General features: G+C 47.1%; 1 protein-coding gene across 1 annotated transcript; it reads right to left on the bottom strand.

Annotated features, from left to right (window-relative positions):
• Positions 1–247: 247 nt before the first annotated feature.
• On the bottom strand, positions 248–15,902 carry LOC141620014 (uncharacterized). Its single transcript, XM_074436996.1, has 5 exons — positions 15,654–15,902; positions 14,929–15,069; positions 9,080–9,488; positions 8,837–8,965; positions 248–732 (listed from the first exon to the last, which is right to left on the bottom strand). The coding sequence occupies exons 1-5, from the start codon at positions 15,900–15,902 to the stop codon at positions 248–250; spliced, it is 1,413 nt and encodes a 470-aa protein (XP_074293097.1).
• Positions 15,903–19,994: the final 4,092 nt, after the last annotated feature.

Raw genomic sequence — 19,994 nt, 5'->3', positions numbered from 1 at the left:
AGATTTGGGTTGACTCAGGTTGACTCGAGTTGCGGGTTTCTGAGTCGGTTTTGGGTCCGAAGACGGTTTTAACTCTAAATAGGGTTATTTTAATGCAAATGAAGTTAGAAAACTTTTGAAATTATTTTTCATATCCGAGTAGTGCATTAAACCGTCTCACGTATAGCCAATCCACGCACGCATATCAAAAACACGTTATAGTCTGATCATCATCGGGTGGTTTTTGGAAGGTGCAGATACTGGGTATCTACAACAACATCGAAGGAGGTACATTTTGGACATTCGGGAAAATTTTGCAATTATGACAGTGCCTAACATATTTTCGACAGTCCGCTTCCATCGTGGTCCAATAGTAACCCAATCTCATGATTTTCCGGGCTAACATGTGTGCGTTCATGTGTGGCCCACATTCTCCCTCATGGACTTCTTCCATAACCTTCTCGGAAGTTGACTTATCGATACATCGTAAAAGAACTCCTTGGGCGGTCTTTTTGTATAACTGCCCGTCATCGGTCTTGATAAATTGGGCCACCAACATTTGAAGGGCCCGCTTTCCTCTTGTGTCGAGGTCTGAAGGGTATTCTCCCGTCTCTTTGTATTTCAAGATGACGGTATACCAAAGATCGGTTTCACTTTCCTCGAGATTGTCGATTGCATTCACATATGATAGTGCGGCTCTCCTTTCCACACAAACGGGCATACTATCCACATGCTCGGGAATATTGATTAAGGCTGCCAATTTTGATAATGCATCGGCAAATTGATTTTCATCTCTCGGAAGATGGAACTGATGGGGCATATTCTGCACCCTCTGACCAAGTCAACATATTGAGCAAGGTCAAAGATATCCATAGAAAGTCAACGGCTTAAACAGCCTAACCGACGCAGCCTGTCGGCCTGCCTCTTGTGCCTCGGCTAGGACACCTTGTCCGCCGGGGCACACATCCGCGAACTCATATCCAAGACCCCTCGGCGGCGAGTCAACAGGACCCGCCGGCCTGCCATGGATCCCTCGGCCGAGGGTAGATAAGTCTTTCCACCTGCTAGCCACTTGGCCACTTGGCCACTACGTGACAAAAGGTGAAAGTCTATAAATACTCCTCAACTATCATTGAGGAAAGGATCCACAATTGAACCTAAGAATCACTATTCATCTGGTAATATCTTCCTTATCTCTCTACAATACGCACTTTGCCAAATAACAACCACTTACCTCTCTAAGTTACTGACTTGAGCGTCGGAGTGAGTTCGCTCGGCCCAAAGCCGAGCCCTCAGTTTGTTCATCGTTTCAGGAGACCGCAAGGAGGATTCAACTAAAGACGTCATTCTACAAGCACGGGTGGTAACACATAACTGCTCTGGAATTACACCCGGAACAGGAACATATTTGACATCATCAAATAATCGTTCCAATTCCTCGATACTCATTTGATAAGGAGCCAAACTTTCACTTTTGATTTTCCAGGACACGGTTACTTGATTGATTACCAAAGACGAGTCCCCGTGCACTAGAATTCGTTTCACGCTCAGGTCTAGAGCGCTACGCAAACCGAGCAAACATGCTTCGTATTCGGCGGCATTCTACAAGCACGGGTGGTAACACATAACTGCTCTGGAATTACACCCGGAACAATTGGCGCCATCTGTGGGGAAAGATACTAGAAGCTAGTCACATTCATTCCCAAACAAAAAAAAAAAAAAAAACAAAAACCCACCCAAAAATCTAAGAAGATGTCGAAACAACCAGAGAAGGTGTTGGTGGAGAACAAATTCTACCAAGACGACACATTCCACAACTCAGAAATCGGGCAGTCCCCCACCGGCCGTATCACTGATACGCCGAACGGGACGCCAAAGGAACAAGATATGCCGCTGCCCGCCGACCAAGTCACCATCCTGGGGCATGTGGTTGATGCAGCAAAGCTGAAGCTACTCCTGGACATAATTGCTAGTACGCCGGCTCACACTGTCACACCGACAAGAGCGGCGGAACCTGTCCAGGAGCCCAGGGCCCAAAATGTGACTCCAAGAAACTTGAATGGAGCACTAGAAGAAGCTGGCCCTGTCAAGACGCCGGGGGAGCCCAGAGCGCTAGTGGTAGACCTTAGTCCTTCCCGCACTCGAGGAGGACACAGGCGTCGCCAGCCGCGACGAGGCACCCCCGGAGGAGTGAAAGAAGTCCGACTCGCCAGAGTCGGAGAAGAAGCCCGACTCACCAGAGTCGGAGAAGAAGCCCTTCCCGCCACGGGGAGAGGAGCCGGACTAGGGATGTGAGGAGCCGATCGCCGCGTTTCGTTCGGCACGTGGTCGAGACGGCCCTCAAAGACCTCGTCCTAGATACCCCGGTGCCGACTAAGTCAAGTTGCCACCTATAGCATACAAAGGAGAAGGCGACCCAACTGACCACGTCGAGGCTTACGAGTCTCACATGTCAGTATGGGAGCAACCCGATGAAGTTTGGTGCCGAATCTTCCCAACGACACTGCATAGGATGGCACAAAGTTGGTACAAGGGGCTACCCGACGGATCGGTATACTGTTACGCCGACCAAGGACACGTTCTGGCCCAAAGATTCTCGCAACAAGAGGAGGGCCGTGGAGACCTCGGACCTCCCGACTATCGACAGGAAGGAGGCGAATCTCTTCGAAGTTATGTGAAGAGGTTCGACGCCAAGGTTCAGCAGATTCGTGAGTGAACAATGAACCGGCGACCTTTCAAGGCTGATGAAAGGCCTCCCGAGAGGAGACCTAAAGAATGAGCTCATCAAGTGCGGCGGCCAAAGATTAGACTCCGCCAGGAAAATGGCCGATCAAGCCATTAAGGTGGAGGACTACCACAAAACCTGGGCAGGCCCCAGCGAGGCCGAGCACTCAGAAAGAAAAAGCCGCCGGGAGGACAACCCGGATGAAAGACGCCGTGACGATAATAGGTCACGGTCTGACAGGTCCACCAGGAAGCAGAACTCGGCGGACGCCGGGTGGAGTTCGGGAACGAACCGCCAGAGGCGGTACAATGATCACACCCCCCGGCCGTGTCCGCGCCGAGGTTTTCGCCCGAGCAAGAGCGAGGGTCGAAGTGGGAGAGGCCTCCCGGGTAGAGGAGTGACGGTGACACGAGCCAGTACTGTGAGTACCATGGCCACACCGGTCACCTTACTGACAACTGTCGGCATCTGAAGAATGCCATTGAAGAGCTGATCCGGAAGGGAAGCCTCGGCAAGTATGTTGCCAAAGGCCAAAAGACTGATGCCGACGGTTCAGATAAGAAATCCGTCTTCGAGCGGATAGGAGTAATCCATGTCGTCATCGGGGGCAACGAGAACGGTGGGTCCGCTCATGGGCACAAACGGCACCTGAACGAGCTGTATCAGGCCATCAACTTTGTGCCCAACACAGCGACTCCCGCTTCCAACATCCCCGATATAACCATTGGAAGGAAGGATTACGAGGGAGTCATCGCCCCTCACAGCGACCCACTCGTAGTCCACTTGGACATAGCCAACCACCTGGTGAAGAGGTGCCTGATTGACACAGGTGCCTACACAAACGTTATGTACAGCGAATGCTTTCTCAACCTCGGTCTGAAAATTGAAGACTTGAGCCCCTGCACCAACCCGTTGTACAGCTTTTCTGGAGCCGGCCTGGTACCCCTTGGGTCAATCAGGCTGTCGGTGAGGCTCGGCAAGGGAAGTGCGGCCAAAAACGTTATGTCTGAGTTTGTGGTCATTGACGGCTCGTCTGCCTACAACATTCTCATAGGCCGAGTCACCCTGAGCGAGGCCGATGCGGTAATGTCCATCCGGGCTCTGACATTGATGTATGTCTCGGACCGGGGGAAAGTGCATAAGCTCGTCTCAAAGGACGAAGAGAACGAAGTGGTCAATGTCCAAGTGTCCGCCAGAGGGTGCAACATGCAATCCCTCAAAGTGGCGAAGAAGTCGGAGAAAGGGAAGAGCCCATCCTTGCAACAGGAGGGCGAGCACAGGAATACCACCGTCGGCATGGTAGAAGGAGCGGAGACCGAAGAGGTGGAGATTGACCCAGGCCGCACCGTAACTATCGGTTTTAACCTGGAGCCAGAGTTCAGAGCCACCCTCCTAGACCTGCTGAAGAAAAACAAAGACGTCTTCGCCTACTCAGCGGCCGAGATGCCAGGCGTGAGCCAGGAAGTAATTGTTCACAAACTGAACGTACTCCCCACCGCTCGCCCCGTCAAGCAAAGGATGAGGAACTCCTCAGCCGAGAAGGATGAGGCCATCAAAGCCGAGGTAGATAAATTGTTGGCGGCTGGCTTCATCATGCCTTATACCTATCCTGAGTGGTTAGCTAATGTTGTAATGGTGAAGAAATCATCGGGGGCATGGAGGATGTGCGTGGATTTTACCAATCTTAATAAAGCATGCCCCAAAGATTGCTATCCCTTGCCTCGAATAGATAGTTTAATCGACGCGACGGCAAAGGCTACACTATCTTGAGCCTGCTGGACGCTTTCTCGAGGGTATCATCGGTGTTCATGGCGAGGAAGACATGCCCAAATGCGCATTCATCATTGCTAACGGCACATACATGTACAAAATGATGCCGTTTGGGTTAAAGAACGCCGGTGCAACTTACACAAGACTGGTGGACAAAGTGTTCCAAAATCAAAAAGGGCGAAACATTGAGGCTTACGTCGACGATGCTATTGTAAAAAAGCAAGTCCGACAAATGAGCACTTAGCCGATTTGCACGAGACATTTTGTTCACTAAGGAAGTACAAGATGAAGCTCAACCCAATGAAATGCAACTTCGGTGTCCGAGCGGGTAAGTTCCTCGGCGTACTTGTCGGCGCCGGGGGAATTGACGCCAATCCGGACAAAGTCCAAAGCGATCCTAGACTCTGCCGGAGCCGAGGAATCGAAAGGAGGTCATGATGTTGACCGGGAGGATGGCGGCTCTAGCCCGTTTCATCTCTCGGTCAGCCGACAAGAGCACCCCATTCTTCAAGGTGTTGAAGGGAAATAAAGACTTCCGGGGGAGGAGCAGAGCACGCCTTTCAAACAACCGAAAGCTCATCTTCGTACTCTCCCAACCCCGTCTGTGCCGATCTTTGGGAAACACTGTACCTATACATAGTAGCGATTACCTCGGCCACGGTCGGTCCGTGATCGTCGAGAAGAGGACAAGCAACAGACCCAATCTACTTTGTCACCATACACTGTTGCCCGCCGAGAGAAATTACCCGCCGATTGAAAAAGCGCCTTTGCCGCCGTCGTCGTCGCTACAAGGAAATCAAACCCTACTTCGACGCACATCCCGTGACGGTCCTAACCGACCAGCCGTTGGAGAAAGCATTGGAAAAATTTGAGCAATCCGGCAGCTCATCAAATGGGCGATAGAGCTATCCGGTTTTTGGCATTCAAAGACAAGCCGAGGCCCTCAATAAAAGGACAGCACCGCGCATTTCCCCGGCCGAATGCACATACCAAGAAGAGCAAAACCCCGGAGTATGGGAGGTATATACCGACGGGTCCTCCACGACGAACGGCTCGGAGCCGATACTTATCATCAGCCCAAACGGGGACGAGTTCGAGTACGCCTTGAAATTTACCTTCTCGGCCTCAAACAACGAGTCCGAATACGAGGCGGAGATAACCGGAGTCGAGCTAGCCAGAGCGCCGGGGGGCGAGCACATCATTTTGAAAACAGATTCACTCTTAGTGGCTAATCAAATCAGAGGAGAGTACGAGACTCGGGACGACGGGATGGTAAGATACCTGGAAAGGGTAAAAGCCGACACTTCGAAGTTAAAATCCTTCCAAATACTATGCATTCCCAGGTCCGAGAACAATCGAGCCGACGCTCTCTCAAAACTTGCCAGTTCAACCATCAAGAATATCAGTCGAACCGTGCTGGTGGACATCAGGAATGCCAAAAGCATTACTGAGGCCATCGGCATGGTGGGCGACACAGAGGCCGAGACGACTTGGATGACTCCGATAATGAAGTACAAACTGATGAATTAGTTACCGGAGGACCGCAGTCTCTCACAGAAGATAAAGAGGATCGCAGCAAGATACTTGGTGTTTGAAGGAGAATTATACAGGAGATCCGTGACAAGGCCACTCTTGAAGTGTGTCGGTCCAACCGACGCAGAGCTAATATTAACAGAAATTCACGAAGGCATCTGCGGCCATCACATGGGGGCAAGAACACTAGCCCACAAAGCTCTCCGAGCCGGCTACTTCTGGCCCACCATGCTTGCGGATTCCAGAGCCAAGACCAAAAAGTGCAACAACTGCCAAATGCATGCTCCGGTGATACGTGCGCCATCCCGAGACCTGCAGCCGTACTAATCCCCTTCCTTTCGCACGCTGGGGATGGATCTACTAGGGCCATTTCCAACGACCTCCGGTGGAAGAAAGTTCTTAATCGTCGCCGTTGACTACTTCACCAAATGGGTTGAAGCCGAGCAAGATTTCGCAAAGACGACGGCAAATTACCGTCGAAAGGTAATCTGGGAAAATGTCATAACCCGTTTTGGGTTACCCCAAGTCATGGTATTCGACCACGGCCGAGAGTTTTGGAGTGACACAATAATGAGTGGGCTGGAAGAACTCGGTATCAAATTTGCATACTCCTCCGTCTGTCACCCACGAGCAACGGACAAAGTGGAGGCGACAATAAAACAATCCTCAACGGTTTGAAGAAGACAATTGAAGACCTAAAGGGAAGATGGGCCGATGAACTACCCGGCGTCCCGTGGTCCCCTGCGAACCACGGAGAAGGAAGCAACGGGTACAGTCCATTCCACCTAGTTTATGGGTCCGGCGTCCTACCAATTGAAGCAACGGTGCCAACATACGTAACGGCCACCTTTAGCTCCTCGAAAATGAGGAAGGCTTGAGAACCTCCCTAGACACTGTCGAAGAAAGCCGAGATACAAGACGCCTCAACTTGGCAAAGATACCGTAACCGAATGAAAAGGGCCTACAACCGAAGAGTCCACAAAAGGGACCTAAAGGTAGGAGACCTAGTCCTAAGAAAGTCACCGCCACCAACAAAGGGAACATTCATGGCAAATCGACGCTAATCGGGAAGGTCCCTACAAAGTGGTTGAAGAAATGAGGCCGGGTACATACCGGGACGACAGACATGGAGGGTGTGCCTTTGATGAGCCATTGGAACACCGACAATCTCAGAAATACTTTGTATAGCGGCGGAGGTGCCCAAAGACAACTGTGGGCACCCCGACGCATGTTTATATCTAATGAAGAACCATCCAAGTTTTCCATCAGTGTTCATTTTCCCCATAGTCACCATCAAGAAGTAGACACCACGGAAGTCGCGCCAACTCATGCTGTCGCGTCGTAACCCCTAGTCGCCTCGGCCAACCGAAGGCCTGGCAGGGGACACAACGATCGATACGCCAACTCATGCTGTCGCGTCGTAACCCCTAGTCGCCTCGGCCAACCGAAGGCCTGGCAGGGGACACAACGATCGATACACCAACTCATGCTATCGCGTCAGAACCCCTAGTCACCTCGCCAACCAAGGCCGGGCGGGGGACACAACGATCGATACGCCAACTCATGCTTTGTCGTCAGAACCCCTAGTCGCCTCGGCCAACCGAAGGCCGGGCAGGGGGACACAACGATCGATACGCTAACTCGCGCTGTCACACAGAACCCCTAGTCGCCTCGGTCCGCCGATGGCCAGGCAGGGGGACACAACGGTCGATACGCGACATGTTCAAGAAAAAGACGTTAAACACAACAGTTGAGATACGCATTCTAGCCGCCTCGGCGCTAAAGGTAAAAATGAAAAGCGCTCAATTAATAACGCAAGAAAACGAGAAAAGACCTCGGCCAAGCCGAAGGCAAAATAAGCAAGCTTTCATTAATGATAACGGATTACAAACAAGAAGAATACAGACGACGGCCGCCCCCATAGGGATAAGCCTAAACACAACCTACCAAGAGTTTTACAACAAAACAAGGGAAAGAAAAGCAAAAGATTACAAACATATCATTTGAAGCGCCAAAATGGCGGGAGGAAAGGCTCAATAGTTGGCCCCGAACAGCCTAAAGCTATCCGAGATGCCGGGTGAGTCCGTGACGACCGCCCCGTCTCCCTATGCCTGTTCTTGCCCTCCATCGCAGGCAAGGCGTCTTGGTGGCCGGCTCAGAAGAAGGCTCGGCGTTTTCAAGTGCCTTTAGCCTCTCAGCCTCCTTCATCTTTGCATCATAGGCCGCCTTGGCCTCAGCTATCTGAACCGCCTTCGCCGCCTCCGCCTTCTCCGATCGCGCCTCCGCAAAGATCGCCATCTCATCCGAAGTGGTCAAATTTATCCCACGGGAAGGAGCCGTCGGGGATGAGCTTTTTGATTGCCTCCCTGGTCGCCTCCTCGGCCTGGTCCCGGAATTGGGCGCACATTTTAGGGAGAAGATCATCTTGAAGCATTTCAATATCCTTCTCCTTTTGAGCAAGGGTAGCCTGCGTATCCCTAAGCGCCTCCGCCTGGTTATGGAACATATCCTTCCACTCTTCCCTCTTGGCAACCACGGCGTCATAAGCGCCCTTATACCTGTCCCGCTCCTCCATCATCTTGGCAGTGGCGGCATCAGCATCCTCAACTTTGGCCCTCTCGGCCCCTAGCAGCTTCTCAGCTTCCTCCACACGCTTCCTGGCAGCAAGGAGATCCAGCTTAGCCTTCCCGGCTTCTCCCTTTGCAGCAGAGAGATCAAGCCTGAGCCGTTGGATCAGTGGCCTAGCCTAGGCCATGGCCTGTTCTTGCTCCATAATGTAGGAGCCGGCCAGTTGAGTCCACTTCGCCAGCCTCTCGGATATCTTTGTACCCTCCGCCACAAGCTCGGTGGGGGGAACCTTCTGGAGTGCGGAGTCAACAGTGACATTCCTATCATCCGCCCCCTCAGGCTGCTTCTCTACCCGCGCTCGCAGAAGAACGGCGGCTGCCGACGGCGGATCTACAAAAAATTTACACAGCGCATCCACGTCAACATTCATCGACACATCAGAGAGTCTGTCATCGGGAATGCATAATGAACCAGCTAAGTCGGAACCACAGGTTAGGTCCGTACCAGTCTGGACCCTCTTAGTTGGAGGACCGGGTGAACCAGTCTTTTCCCCGGCAGCGGCAGAAGCCGGGAATAGCTCTTTTCTCTTCTTGGGAGAAGGAGGGCCCTTCGCAACGGTCACCATCTTCTCGGAGGCATCGGTGACCTCCACATGCTCCTTCTGGACCATTGGGGTTGAAGAGGGAGCTGGGATCGACAACGTCGCGGACCTGGACCTTGCCTTTGATGTCCTCTTCAGCACACCCCCGAGAACCCGTGCTTGAGCCGCCGCCTGATCCAGCGCCTTCAGCTGCTTGTCCATAAGTTCGTTGGGAGCCAATCTACGATCACGCGTGTCAGCCTGAGGGTGCTGCTCAACGACGTTCCCGTCCCTATCAAGCCCCAACTTCTTCAAGGTCTCCTCAGACAGATCCTGGCCAAACCGGTCTGCAAGAAACCAGACAAGAGTTACATAAAAGAAGTAAAACAAAGCTCTAAAAACAGGAGCGTAATAGGCAAAAATGGGCCTCATACCGACCCTACTCATCCTGGTTGAGGGCCGGTATGAGGCCGACGCGGCAAAGCAGCTCATCCTGAAGAATAATCTGAGTCGGGGGCACCCATCCCTTCTCAAAGATCATCAAGCAGACGCCGCTCCTCGTCGGACTAAGAGCAACCCTGCTAGCATCCATCTTGTGCTTACTCTGGGAGACCCATTTTTCACGCTCCCTTTTACTCTCGCACCGTAAGTTGACTTGGTCTTTGGAAGGACCGGGCAACGGATAGTCATCCCACTTTGACATACACCCACCGCCCCTTCCAAATCCTTGCAAGAGGAAAGCTTATCAACGGAGAGGACGCCCGGCTCCATCTGCATGCTGTACCACCCCACCTTACCGGGGGTCGATGCCCGAAGATGATGAAGCCGGCGGAATAAATTAACGGTAGGTACCTCCCCCTTGAAAAGGCAGAGCCACACGAAGCCAACTATCGTCCCCAACGACCAACGGGTGCGGTGAGCCACGGCAACGTTCATAGCTTTGACGATGGCCGCGACGTATTTATTCAAAGGAAACCGGAGGCCATATTCCAGATGCCTAATATATACGCCGATATGCCCCGGAGGAGGGCAACAGACCGCCTGACCCTTCCCAGGGATAACAATTTTGTACCCCTCACCGAAGTAGAAATGACCCTCGAAAAGAGTTCCACCAGAACAACTGGCGAATTTATTAGTCCAGGCACGGTCAGGACCAGTCTCGCACGCCTCGCCGTGGCCCAGGATAGGCGGTCTCTCGTCACCACAAGGAATCCTTTCCTCACAGTCATCATCCTCCCCACCCTCCGGAGCTTTTGGATCGACTTCAGGAGACGGAGACCTAGGGCCCCCAAACCTTATCGGGATGGCGTTTAGTATCTCCTCCTCATCAAGACGCGACGGGGAACCCCCCGGCGCAGGCTCACTAGGTCCAGCACCAGCAGAAGACATGTTACAACAAAACTTACGAGTTAAAAAGAGAATTTATTTGTTTACCTTGAAGAGAACTGCCACGCCGGAGTAATAATTCTGAAAGCTAGAGAGAGGTTTCGTCACAAGGGCTAGAAAGAAGGAAATTTTTGAGGAAATGAAATTGGTGGCCAATTTCAGGGACTAAGTACCCTATTTATAGAGGAAAGCCCATGAAGAGGGACCAATCAGGGCGCAGCCCATGAAACGTCAGCCAATCAACAAACAGACACGTGTCGAGCATGCAACCACGGAATGTCAATCATTGCAACAGTTGAATGTCAATCAATGCAACAGTGATCAAGCGCCTTCAACACGCCCCTTCATATCTCTGCCTATTCATCTTCCTCGACAAAATCCTAAGTATCTGTTATCCGCCGGCCGCGTGATCAACCAAGCCAGAAAGCACCGGCCAGGGGGCAATCAGAAACAACCGGCACTCTCTACTCTGGTCTCGGCCAGCGTCATTGCCTTTTCCACATCGGATGTCCATTACACAACCATGTGGAGGGGGGATATGGTACGGCCTAAGCAGAGTCACGCCGAGGTAGAAGAAGCCGGGGCAGAAAATTTTCGCTTGCGCAGAATATACGCTCAGCATACATCGGAGCCCATACCACGGCATAGACTACGCTGGGGGCAAATTGATGGGGCATATTCTGCACCCTCTGACCAAGTCAACATATTGAGCAAGGTCAAAGATATCCATAGCAAGTCAACGGCTTAAACAGCCTAACCGACGCAGCCTGTCGGCCTGCCTCTTGTGCCTCGGCTAGGACACCTTGTCCGCCGGGGCACACATCCGCGAACTCATATCCAAGACCCCTCGGCGGCGAGTCAACAGGACCCGCCGGCCTGCCATGGATCCCTCGGCCGAGGGTAGATAAGTCTTTCCACCTGCTAGCCACTTGGCCACTACGTGACAAAAGGTGAAAGTCTATAAATACTCCTCAACTATCATTGAGGAAAGGATCCACAATTGAACCTAAGAATCACTATTCATCTGGTAATATCTTCCTTATCTCTCTACAATACGCACTTTGCCAAATAACAACCACTTACCTCTCTAAGTTACTGACTTGAGCGTCGGAGTGAGTTCGCTCGGCCCAAAGCCGAGCCCTCAGTTTGTTCATCGTTTCAGGAGACCGCAAGGAGGATTCAACTAAAGACGTCATTCTACAAGCACGGGTGGTAACACATAACTGCTCTGGAATTACACCCGGAACAGGAACATATTTGACATCATCAAATAATCGTTCCAATTCCTCGATACTCATTTGATAAGGAGCCAAACTTTCACTTTTGATTTTCCAGGACACGGTTACTTGATTGATTACCAAAGACGAGTCCCCATGCACTAGAATTCGTTTCACGCTCAGGTCTAGAGCGCTACGCAAACCGAGCAAACATGCTTCGTATTCGGCGGCATTGTTGGTGATATTGAAGTCCAATTTGATTGAGACTGGCACATGTTCACCTGTTGGGGAAATGAGGAGAATTCCGACTCCATATCCCATTTAGTTGGATGCTCCATCGAAATATAGGTCCCACACGTCATCTTCGATATGGATTACGTTCTCATCGGGAAATGACCAAGTGTCGATTGCCTCGGTTTCTTTAATTGGATTTTCGGCAAGGAAATCGGCCACTACCCTTCCTTTTATAGCTTTTAAGGTGTGGACATGGGCCACGGGGGCGCTTGGGAAACAAGCGTTTGCATTTGTGGAGTCGCCACCCATTTATTGTGGAAAATTGAAAACCGTTCGAATACCTCGTGCCATGTCAAGACACAAAGTAGTGACATGAACACCAAGAACTCGTTACCCTTAGCATTCTATGTCTAGAATGACTCTCGTGGATGTCAATGAACACGGATGTTCACAGAGATCTGGAGTAAGGGGTGAGGGTACGTATTAGGAAGCTCTTTTGATCGAACACCTAATCCCGCCCGCCTCGATAGCGGTCTCTACTAATGATTAGGGAAATTATCTATACTCGATATATTGTCGATTATATGCATGCAATGCAACATCCAACGTTTTAATCCTAACATGTGAAGAATTAGACTAAGTCGGTGAACAATTAATTTAACATGCATTTGAGTCAAAGTTGAGATTTAGGATCGATTACATGTGAAGGCATACAAGTGACACAATACAAGGAATACAATAATAATACAATGAAGAAAAATTACAATAATTACAACGGGTTAATGATTTATGTCGAAAATACCTTTAAAACGGATAATTTGATAAAAAGAATAAATAAACAAATTAACGAACAGGAATTAAGGGTGATAATACGAGTAATAGTTAATTAATACGAAACTAAAACTAGGTCAAGGCAAAACAGGAGTTCAGAGACAGAAATCAGCCAGGAACAGGCGCAGCAGAGCTGCGCCCTCTAGAAGAGGCGCAGCAGTCGCTGCGTCTGTTCCTTAGCTCAGTTCTGGCTGTGAAGCCGGAATTGCAAGTCGTTAATGTTCGTTGGTGAATTTAAGGCTTGATTAATATTATTTACTCGGATGGAAGTGATTAACAGATTATTTACATATGATTAATGGTCATAAAAGCAATAAACATGGATGAAACCGATTACGGCGAATTAATTACATGATTAATAATGAGATTAATAATTAATAAATTAAGAAACTAACTAATTAATTAGGTTAAATATGATGAATTAATGATGAACTAATGATGAACATGATAATAAACGGATGGAAATATATCAAAGGTCGAATTCCAGAAACTCAACATGAATGAATCGAATTTCTACAACCCGGTTTGACTTTAATGACGAAAACCCGCGAATATTGGTTATAAGGGATTTAAGTCGGGAATTTAATGACGAATTATGTGGTAATGACGAATAATATGTTAAATTATCATGTGAACGAAACAAGAACAAACAAAGACGAGAGAAAACAAGAAAGACGAAACCAACAGAAGACGAAGGAAGAAGAAGAGAAGCAGGAACGGCGGCAACCTCAGGAAGAGGCGCAGCAAGTGCTGCGTCCTTTCCAAGAGGCGCAGCAGTTGGTGCGTCCCTTCTCGACGTCTACCTCCTGTTAATCCGTAAAAATGGATTTAAACAAAGGGTTTTAGAAATCGGGTTTAATTGTATTTTCTACATAAACCTTACAATATGTTTACAAAAATAAAGAACAATAAATAAAAGAGAGATTTACACCCTCAGACTTACATGTTTGACGAAACGAGATGAACTAAGTTTACGATTAGTGATGCTCGACTCGAATGTAACGAAAGTGCCCTCGTAAGAGGAAAACAATTAAGATTGATTAAAGTTGATTATGGTGGAGTTGGTCAAATTGGTCGGTCATGCAAAACGAGGCTGGTACTCAGAAGGATCCGAGCTTACGTGGTCGAATGTTCAAGCACGTAGACGCCAGAAAGTAAGAACGTGGTCTAGAATGCAAAGGGAGAAGAGAAGGGCGGACACTCGCGTGAGAAATATGTGAGACCGAAGGTCTCTATTTATACTAATCACACGGAGGAATAGGGTTTTCGGAGAAACTTTGGAAGTGAATCTCGAAAATATATGAAAAAGATACGAAAAATACGCAGAAAAGGACTTGGGAAGAGGCGCAGCAGGCACTGCGTCTCTTGGAAGAGGCACAGCACCTGCTGCGTCCTTTCCCAAGTGGTTTCCTCCTACGGAAGAAAGATTTCCGTGTTTGGTTTATGGAATAACGGAATAATTTGGTTTTCCTTAATATTTTGTGTGAATATTACGGGAAATTGTTTACCAAAGACTAAAAGATTTATAAAATATGGAATAGAAATATCCGGAACATTCCAGAACATTCTGACTCGGTTTTTAACGGTTATCAGAAAATGGAGACGGTTTTAGGCCCGGACTCCAAATGTACTCTAATTACTGCCAAAACGACCGTATCGGCACGTAGATGACAATTAAGAGGTAGACATAAATGTTTGAGCGATCACTTGACGATAAACTTACGAACCGTCACAAATCGTTCCGCGTACCAAACATGCGGTCCAATCATCACCGGGTGGTTTGCGGGAGGTGCAGAAATGAGGTATCTACATAAGGGTACGTATTTGAGGTCGAATTCGGATAACATAAGGGTCCATCTTGACATTCTACCATTTATATCAGGTTTTTCAAACAAGTACTTGATCGGATCCATTTTTGAATAAATGCTAACACTGTAGCTAGGCATGTAGTGCCTTAACTTCTTTGTGGCCCAAACCAAAGCTAAGCATGTCTTTTCAAGTGGAGTGTATTTCACTTCATATTCTAAGAACTTTTTACTAATGTAGTAAATTGCTCTTTCTTCTTTGTCAACAGTTTGGGCTAGCATAGCCCCATTGCGATATACGTGAATCGTAAGGTACAGTGATAAGGGCAACCCAGATACAGGTGGGCTTAGAACTGGAGGTGATGATAACACTTCTTTGACTTTGTCAAAAGCAGCTTGGCATTGTTCATCCCAGATTTCATGTTCTACAACCTTTAGTTTCTTAAAGATCGGCTCGCATATCATTGTCAGCTTCGCGACAAATCGGCTTATATATTGGACTCGGCTCAAGAAACCTCGGATTTGTTTCTCGGTCCCGGGAGGAGGCATTTCTACGATAGCCTTGATTTTGGACGGGTCCACTTCTATGCCACGGTGGCTAACGATGTGGCCCAATAGTTTACCCGAAGTGACTCCAAATGCACACTTCTGTGGATTTAATCTCTGTTGTATTTTCGCAATCTTTCGAAGAACTTTTGAAGCGCTTCGAGATGACCACTTCGTTCTTTGGATTTCACGATCATGTCATCGACATAAACTTCTACTTCTTTGTGTATCATGTCATGTAGCAACGTTGTTGCTGTCCTTTGATATGTTGTCCCGGCATTGATCAAACCGACAGGCATCACGGTATAACAATAGGTTCCCCATTGCGTTGTGAACGCGGTTTTGTGCATATCTTCCTCGGCCATTTTTATTTGGTTATATCCGGCATACCCATCCATGAATGATAGAAGAGCGTGATTAGCGGTATTGTCGACCAAAATGTCGATATGAGGAAGTGGGAAATCGTCCTTCGGACTTGCCTTATTTAGATCACGAAAATCCATACAAACTCGGACTTTCCCGTCTTTCTTTGGTACTGGAACGACGTTAGCAACCCAATCTGAATATTCCGAGACTTTGATAAACCCGGCTTTGAATTGTTTGTCGATTTCTTTTTTTACCTTTAAGGACCCTTCGGTATGCATTCTACGTAGCCTCTGTTTCACTGGCTTAAAGCCCGGCTTGATCGGGATTTTATGTTCTGCAATTTCCTGGTCAATTCCCGGCATGTCCTTTTAGGACCATGCAAATACATCTTTGAAAGCCCCCAGTAGATTGATAAACCCTCGTCTTTCTTCGGGATCTAAGGTAGTTCATATCTTAAGTTCCTTTGGTTCAACTAAGGTTCCCATATTAATGGTTTCGGTATCTTCGATTATCGAGCTTCTTTGGTCGTATTCATCCAACCTTTTAACCAATTTTGGAGGCGGTTCTACCTCCTCATCGTCTTTAATCAATTCGACTTCGGCCTCATTCTCAATGTCATTACTAAAACACTCATTTTCAAAAATTGAATTGCAATGTAAATAAAACAAGTCATAAGCAAATTGGTTCATTTTATTATTAATTTGAAAATTCGCGAAATGCGATAACATTTGGGCCAAATGATCAGAATTCAGTTGTGGAATAGGGGTATTCGGGACAGGCCCCGGAATACCAGCATGAGAAGGAAAGACTGGGGATGGGGTGTTTTCAACACTTGACTCCTTAGACTCAGACTTAGGACTCGACTCAGACTCGGACTCGGACTCAGACTCGGAATCAGTTTCATCATCTGGGTTGAATATCTTGCCTTCTCCAGTAGTCAATTTGAATAAAAGCCTTTTGTTGTCGGTCTATTTAATGGTTTTCCGCCATCCCGAGCCAGTCCTCTGAGGATCTACCTCGGAAATGAGGGTAGATGGATCGAACCTTTCACTTCTAAGGATCATGTTTACCAAATCTTCGTTCGGTATCTCAATTTTCTTCTCTTCTCCGAAGAGAAGGCCCAAAGCCCTATTATCAGTGATTGGGGCCGGTTTTGTCTTAGTCGGCATCACGATCAGGATGTCCTCGGGGATGTAGTAATAATCTTGGAATATTTCAATCCCAGGAAGTAGTCTCTTATGCTTCCAATCATAAATGGGTTCGGGAAAATCCAAACAAGGCTCGGCTTCGTCGGCCCTCGTAAAGTATCTATTTAAAGTAAGAAGATACGGTTCCATTTCGATTTCCCGGTCTTCGATCGGTTTCTTACTCTTCTTGAGATAATATTTCTCGGTGGGTTTATATCCAAGCTCATATGTCATCCCTTTGTCCATGGGTAGCTTGACTTCGAATTTATCATCTCTTCGAGGGTATAATGATAAACCAAAGTATTTTCCGGTTTTGAAAACGACATCGCAAACGCGACTATTTGTGTATAGGTCTATATTCTCCAACTCGGGATTGAGCTCGATGGTGTTAGCTACTTCGAACCCACACGGATCGTTGGGGGGATCGTCCCTCACTTCGAAAGTGATATCCCCTTCGGCCACTACAATTAGAGTAGCATTGATGGTAATGACCTCACCCTTGAACGGTATTTTGATTTTTCGATGTAATGTTGAAGATACGGCCCCTACCGCATGGATCCAAGGCCTACCCAATAGCAAATTAAAGGATGAAGCGACATCTATCACTTGACATGTTATTTCTCGTTCTGTGAATCCAACCCGAATCATTATGTTGACTAGTCCGGATACTCGACGTACTGTACCATCGAAAGCCCGAACCATTTGATTGGTTGGTATGAAGTCATTCTTTTCAAGGCCCAAAATGTGAACGGTCTTCAAAGGAAGGACATTTACAGTAGACCCGTCATCCACTAAAGTCATCAGAATGTGTTTATTCCAACATATAATAGCAATATAAAGGGCCAAGTTGTGTTGAGGCTGATAGTAGGGTAAAGTCGTCACACCCTTATCAAAAACAATTTATAAAACCCAATTAAAAAGTAGTATTTAATCGGGGTCGAACACAAAGATGGCGGGGGGTTAGATACTTGGTCGGTTTAAGTCCTATTTTAGTCAAATAAAAATAAGATTGATTATTTGTAAACTAAGATGCAAATAAGATATAAAATTAAGCTAAATGAAAATTGCTTCTAATCAAATGAATGAAAGCTAAGGTCTTTGGGTTCACTTGGGTAAGTCGGGGAAGAGAAGATTGTTAACAAGAAATGGGTAATGATAAGGGCCTATGATTGATCCTAATTTCTTAGTCAATTAGAGCTAACCAACAAGCATTTACTTAGTATGAAAAACTCATCTCGACCATGCCATATAGGCCTTCCATTGTCTTTCGACCTAGGATAGACTAAACATGATAATGAAAGACTCAAACTTTCATTTAAGCAATCCATCAAACATTTCATAGGCATGGGAGTAAGGGTTTACAAACAAGCTTTCACTTAGTTGAGACAAACTCATCACAAACATGCATAAAGACTATCTAATAGCATAGGCACCAAGATGGATCAAATATGTCTAAGAAAGGCTCCAACTTTCATTTTAAGCACCTCATTAAACACTTCTAAAACCATCCAATAGCATAATGCACCAAGATAAGTTAAACATGCTAATGAAAGACTCAAACTTTCGTTCAAACATTTCATCGAGCACTTCATATGCACAAGAGTAAGACCGATTAGTTACCCAATTCAAAAGGTTAACAACCCAATTTCTCCCCTTTTAATCACCCAAGTTCCCCCATGACCTTAGATAAGACTACTCACTCATGTACATGGGTGAGAAGTTACCAACAAATTGCAACACTAAACAAGTGAACATTGTAAACATGATAAAGATTGTAACTTTGGATGAATAACAATTAAACAACATAAGAAATGTAAACTAATGAAGTAAATGTAAACAATAGATGAGAATTATACCAACAAAGAGGAAAGTAGCAAGCTTGGATAATAATGGAAGAATGAATTTCTTCAAATCTTCAAAATACAACCCAAATAACTAAGACTAGGAATAAATCTACACTAATTTGATGAGTAATTAAAGTCTAATTAAGGAAAGATAACAACTTTGATAAGAGAAAAATTGAGAGAGGAGAAATATTCTAACTAGGGTTCTAAAATATTTGAGAGAAAAAATAATATAAGCTAAAATAATTCTATTCTAAAATGGTAGTGTAATTTTCTAAGGTGTAATGTTTGTCCTTTTATACTAAGTGTAATAATAATTCTAATCTAATCTCACCTACCAAACATACGACACATTACAAACACAAAATATAACAAAACAACAAAAAGGGGAAAGGGGAAAACGACAACACAAAAACGCAGCTACATGGGTCTCAACCGGCTCACCGGCCGACGGTTGTGCACCGGCACAAAACCCGCTGTAAACTTGAGGTGAAATTGATAGGATTTAGAGCCGGTTGAAGATCGGCAGACGGTTGACCGGCGGAGGGCCATCTTGAGATTTTGTTGCGGAATGAGAGCCGGTTGGACGGCCACCGGTGGGCCGGCTCATAGCAAAGTTGTTTCTATTTGGCTTGGCTTCGATTCTGAGTTCAAGTAGCAGCGGTGGTGGGCGAATGATTTGCAACGGAGGGTTTGAATTGTGGTAGTGATTGGTACGGCTATGGAGTGAGTTGTTGCTGCTGATTGTTTTGGTGAATGGCGAGGTAGATGAGGTCTGTTTCGGAACCGAACCGAGGTGTTGGTGATGATCCGAGTTATAGGTGAAGAGGGAGCAGCGGGTTTCAGGTTTAATTGCAGGTGACAGTTTCAGCCATGGTGGTCGATTGATGATGCGAATTGAGGAGCTCCGATGTCGGGTTATTCGAGGTGGATTCTGGGCTGCTGCTCGTTGTATGTTGATGAAGCTAGGATGAATGGTTGCTGGATGTCGGGGGAGCACGGTGGGTCATGGTGAGATTTTAGGAGCTCCGATGTCGGGTTTTCGATGAAACATGGAAATGGCGGGCGGTAATTGGTAATTATGGTGCAACATGGATGTAAATGGTGATTAGAACTACAAATTGAAGGACTTTGCACTTGCAGGGGTACGGGTCAAAACTCTTGGTGAATTTGATGATAGCCTTTGACTTTTCTCTTTATGACTCATCCTCATTCCTCCATTTTAATTCCGTCTTATTTAATCGTTCTCGCTTAACTCGGTACCTATATGACAAAAATGTGAGAACGAAACCAAAATTCCAAAAATTAACATAAATTGACATTAATTAATATAAAATAACTAATATTCTATTTTATTCTAAAACGACTAAATAAAACTTAATCGAGTTATTAAAATGATCAAATAAGAGATAAAGTATGGGCC

Source organism: Silene latifolia, chromosome X (assembly GCF_048544455.1).
Source record: "Silene latifolia isolate original U9 population chromosome X, ASM4854445v1, whole genome shotgun sequence".
Taxonomy (NCBI): Eukaryota; Viridiplantae; Streptophyta; class Magnoliopsida; order Caryophyllales; family Caryophyllaceae; genus Silene; species Silene latifolia.
Note: the sequence above shows the minus strand (reverse complement) of the source record. Positions and strands in the feature narration are given on the sequence as shown.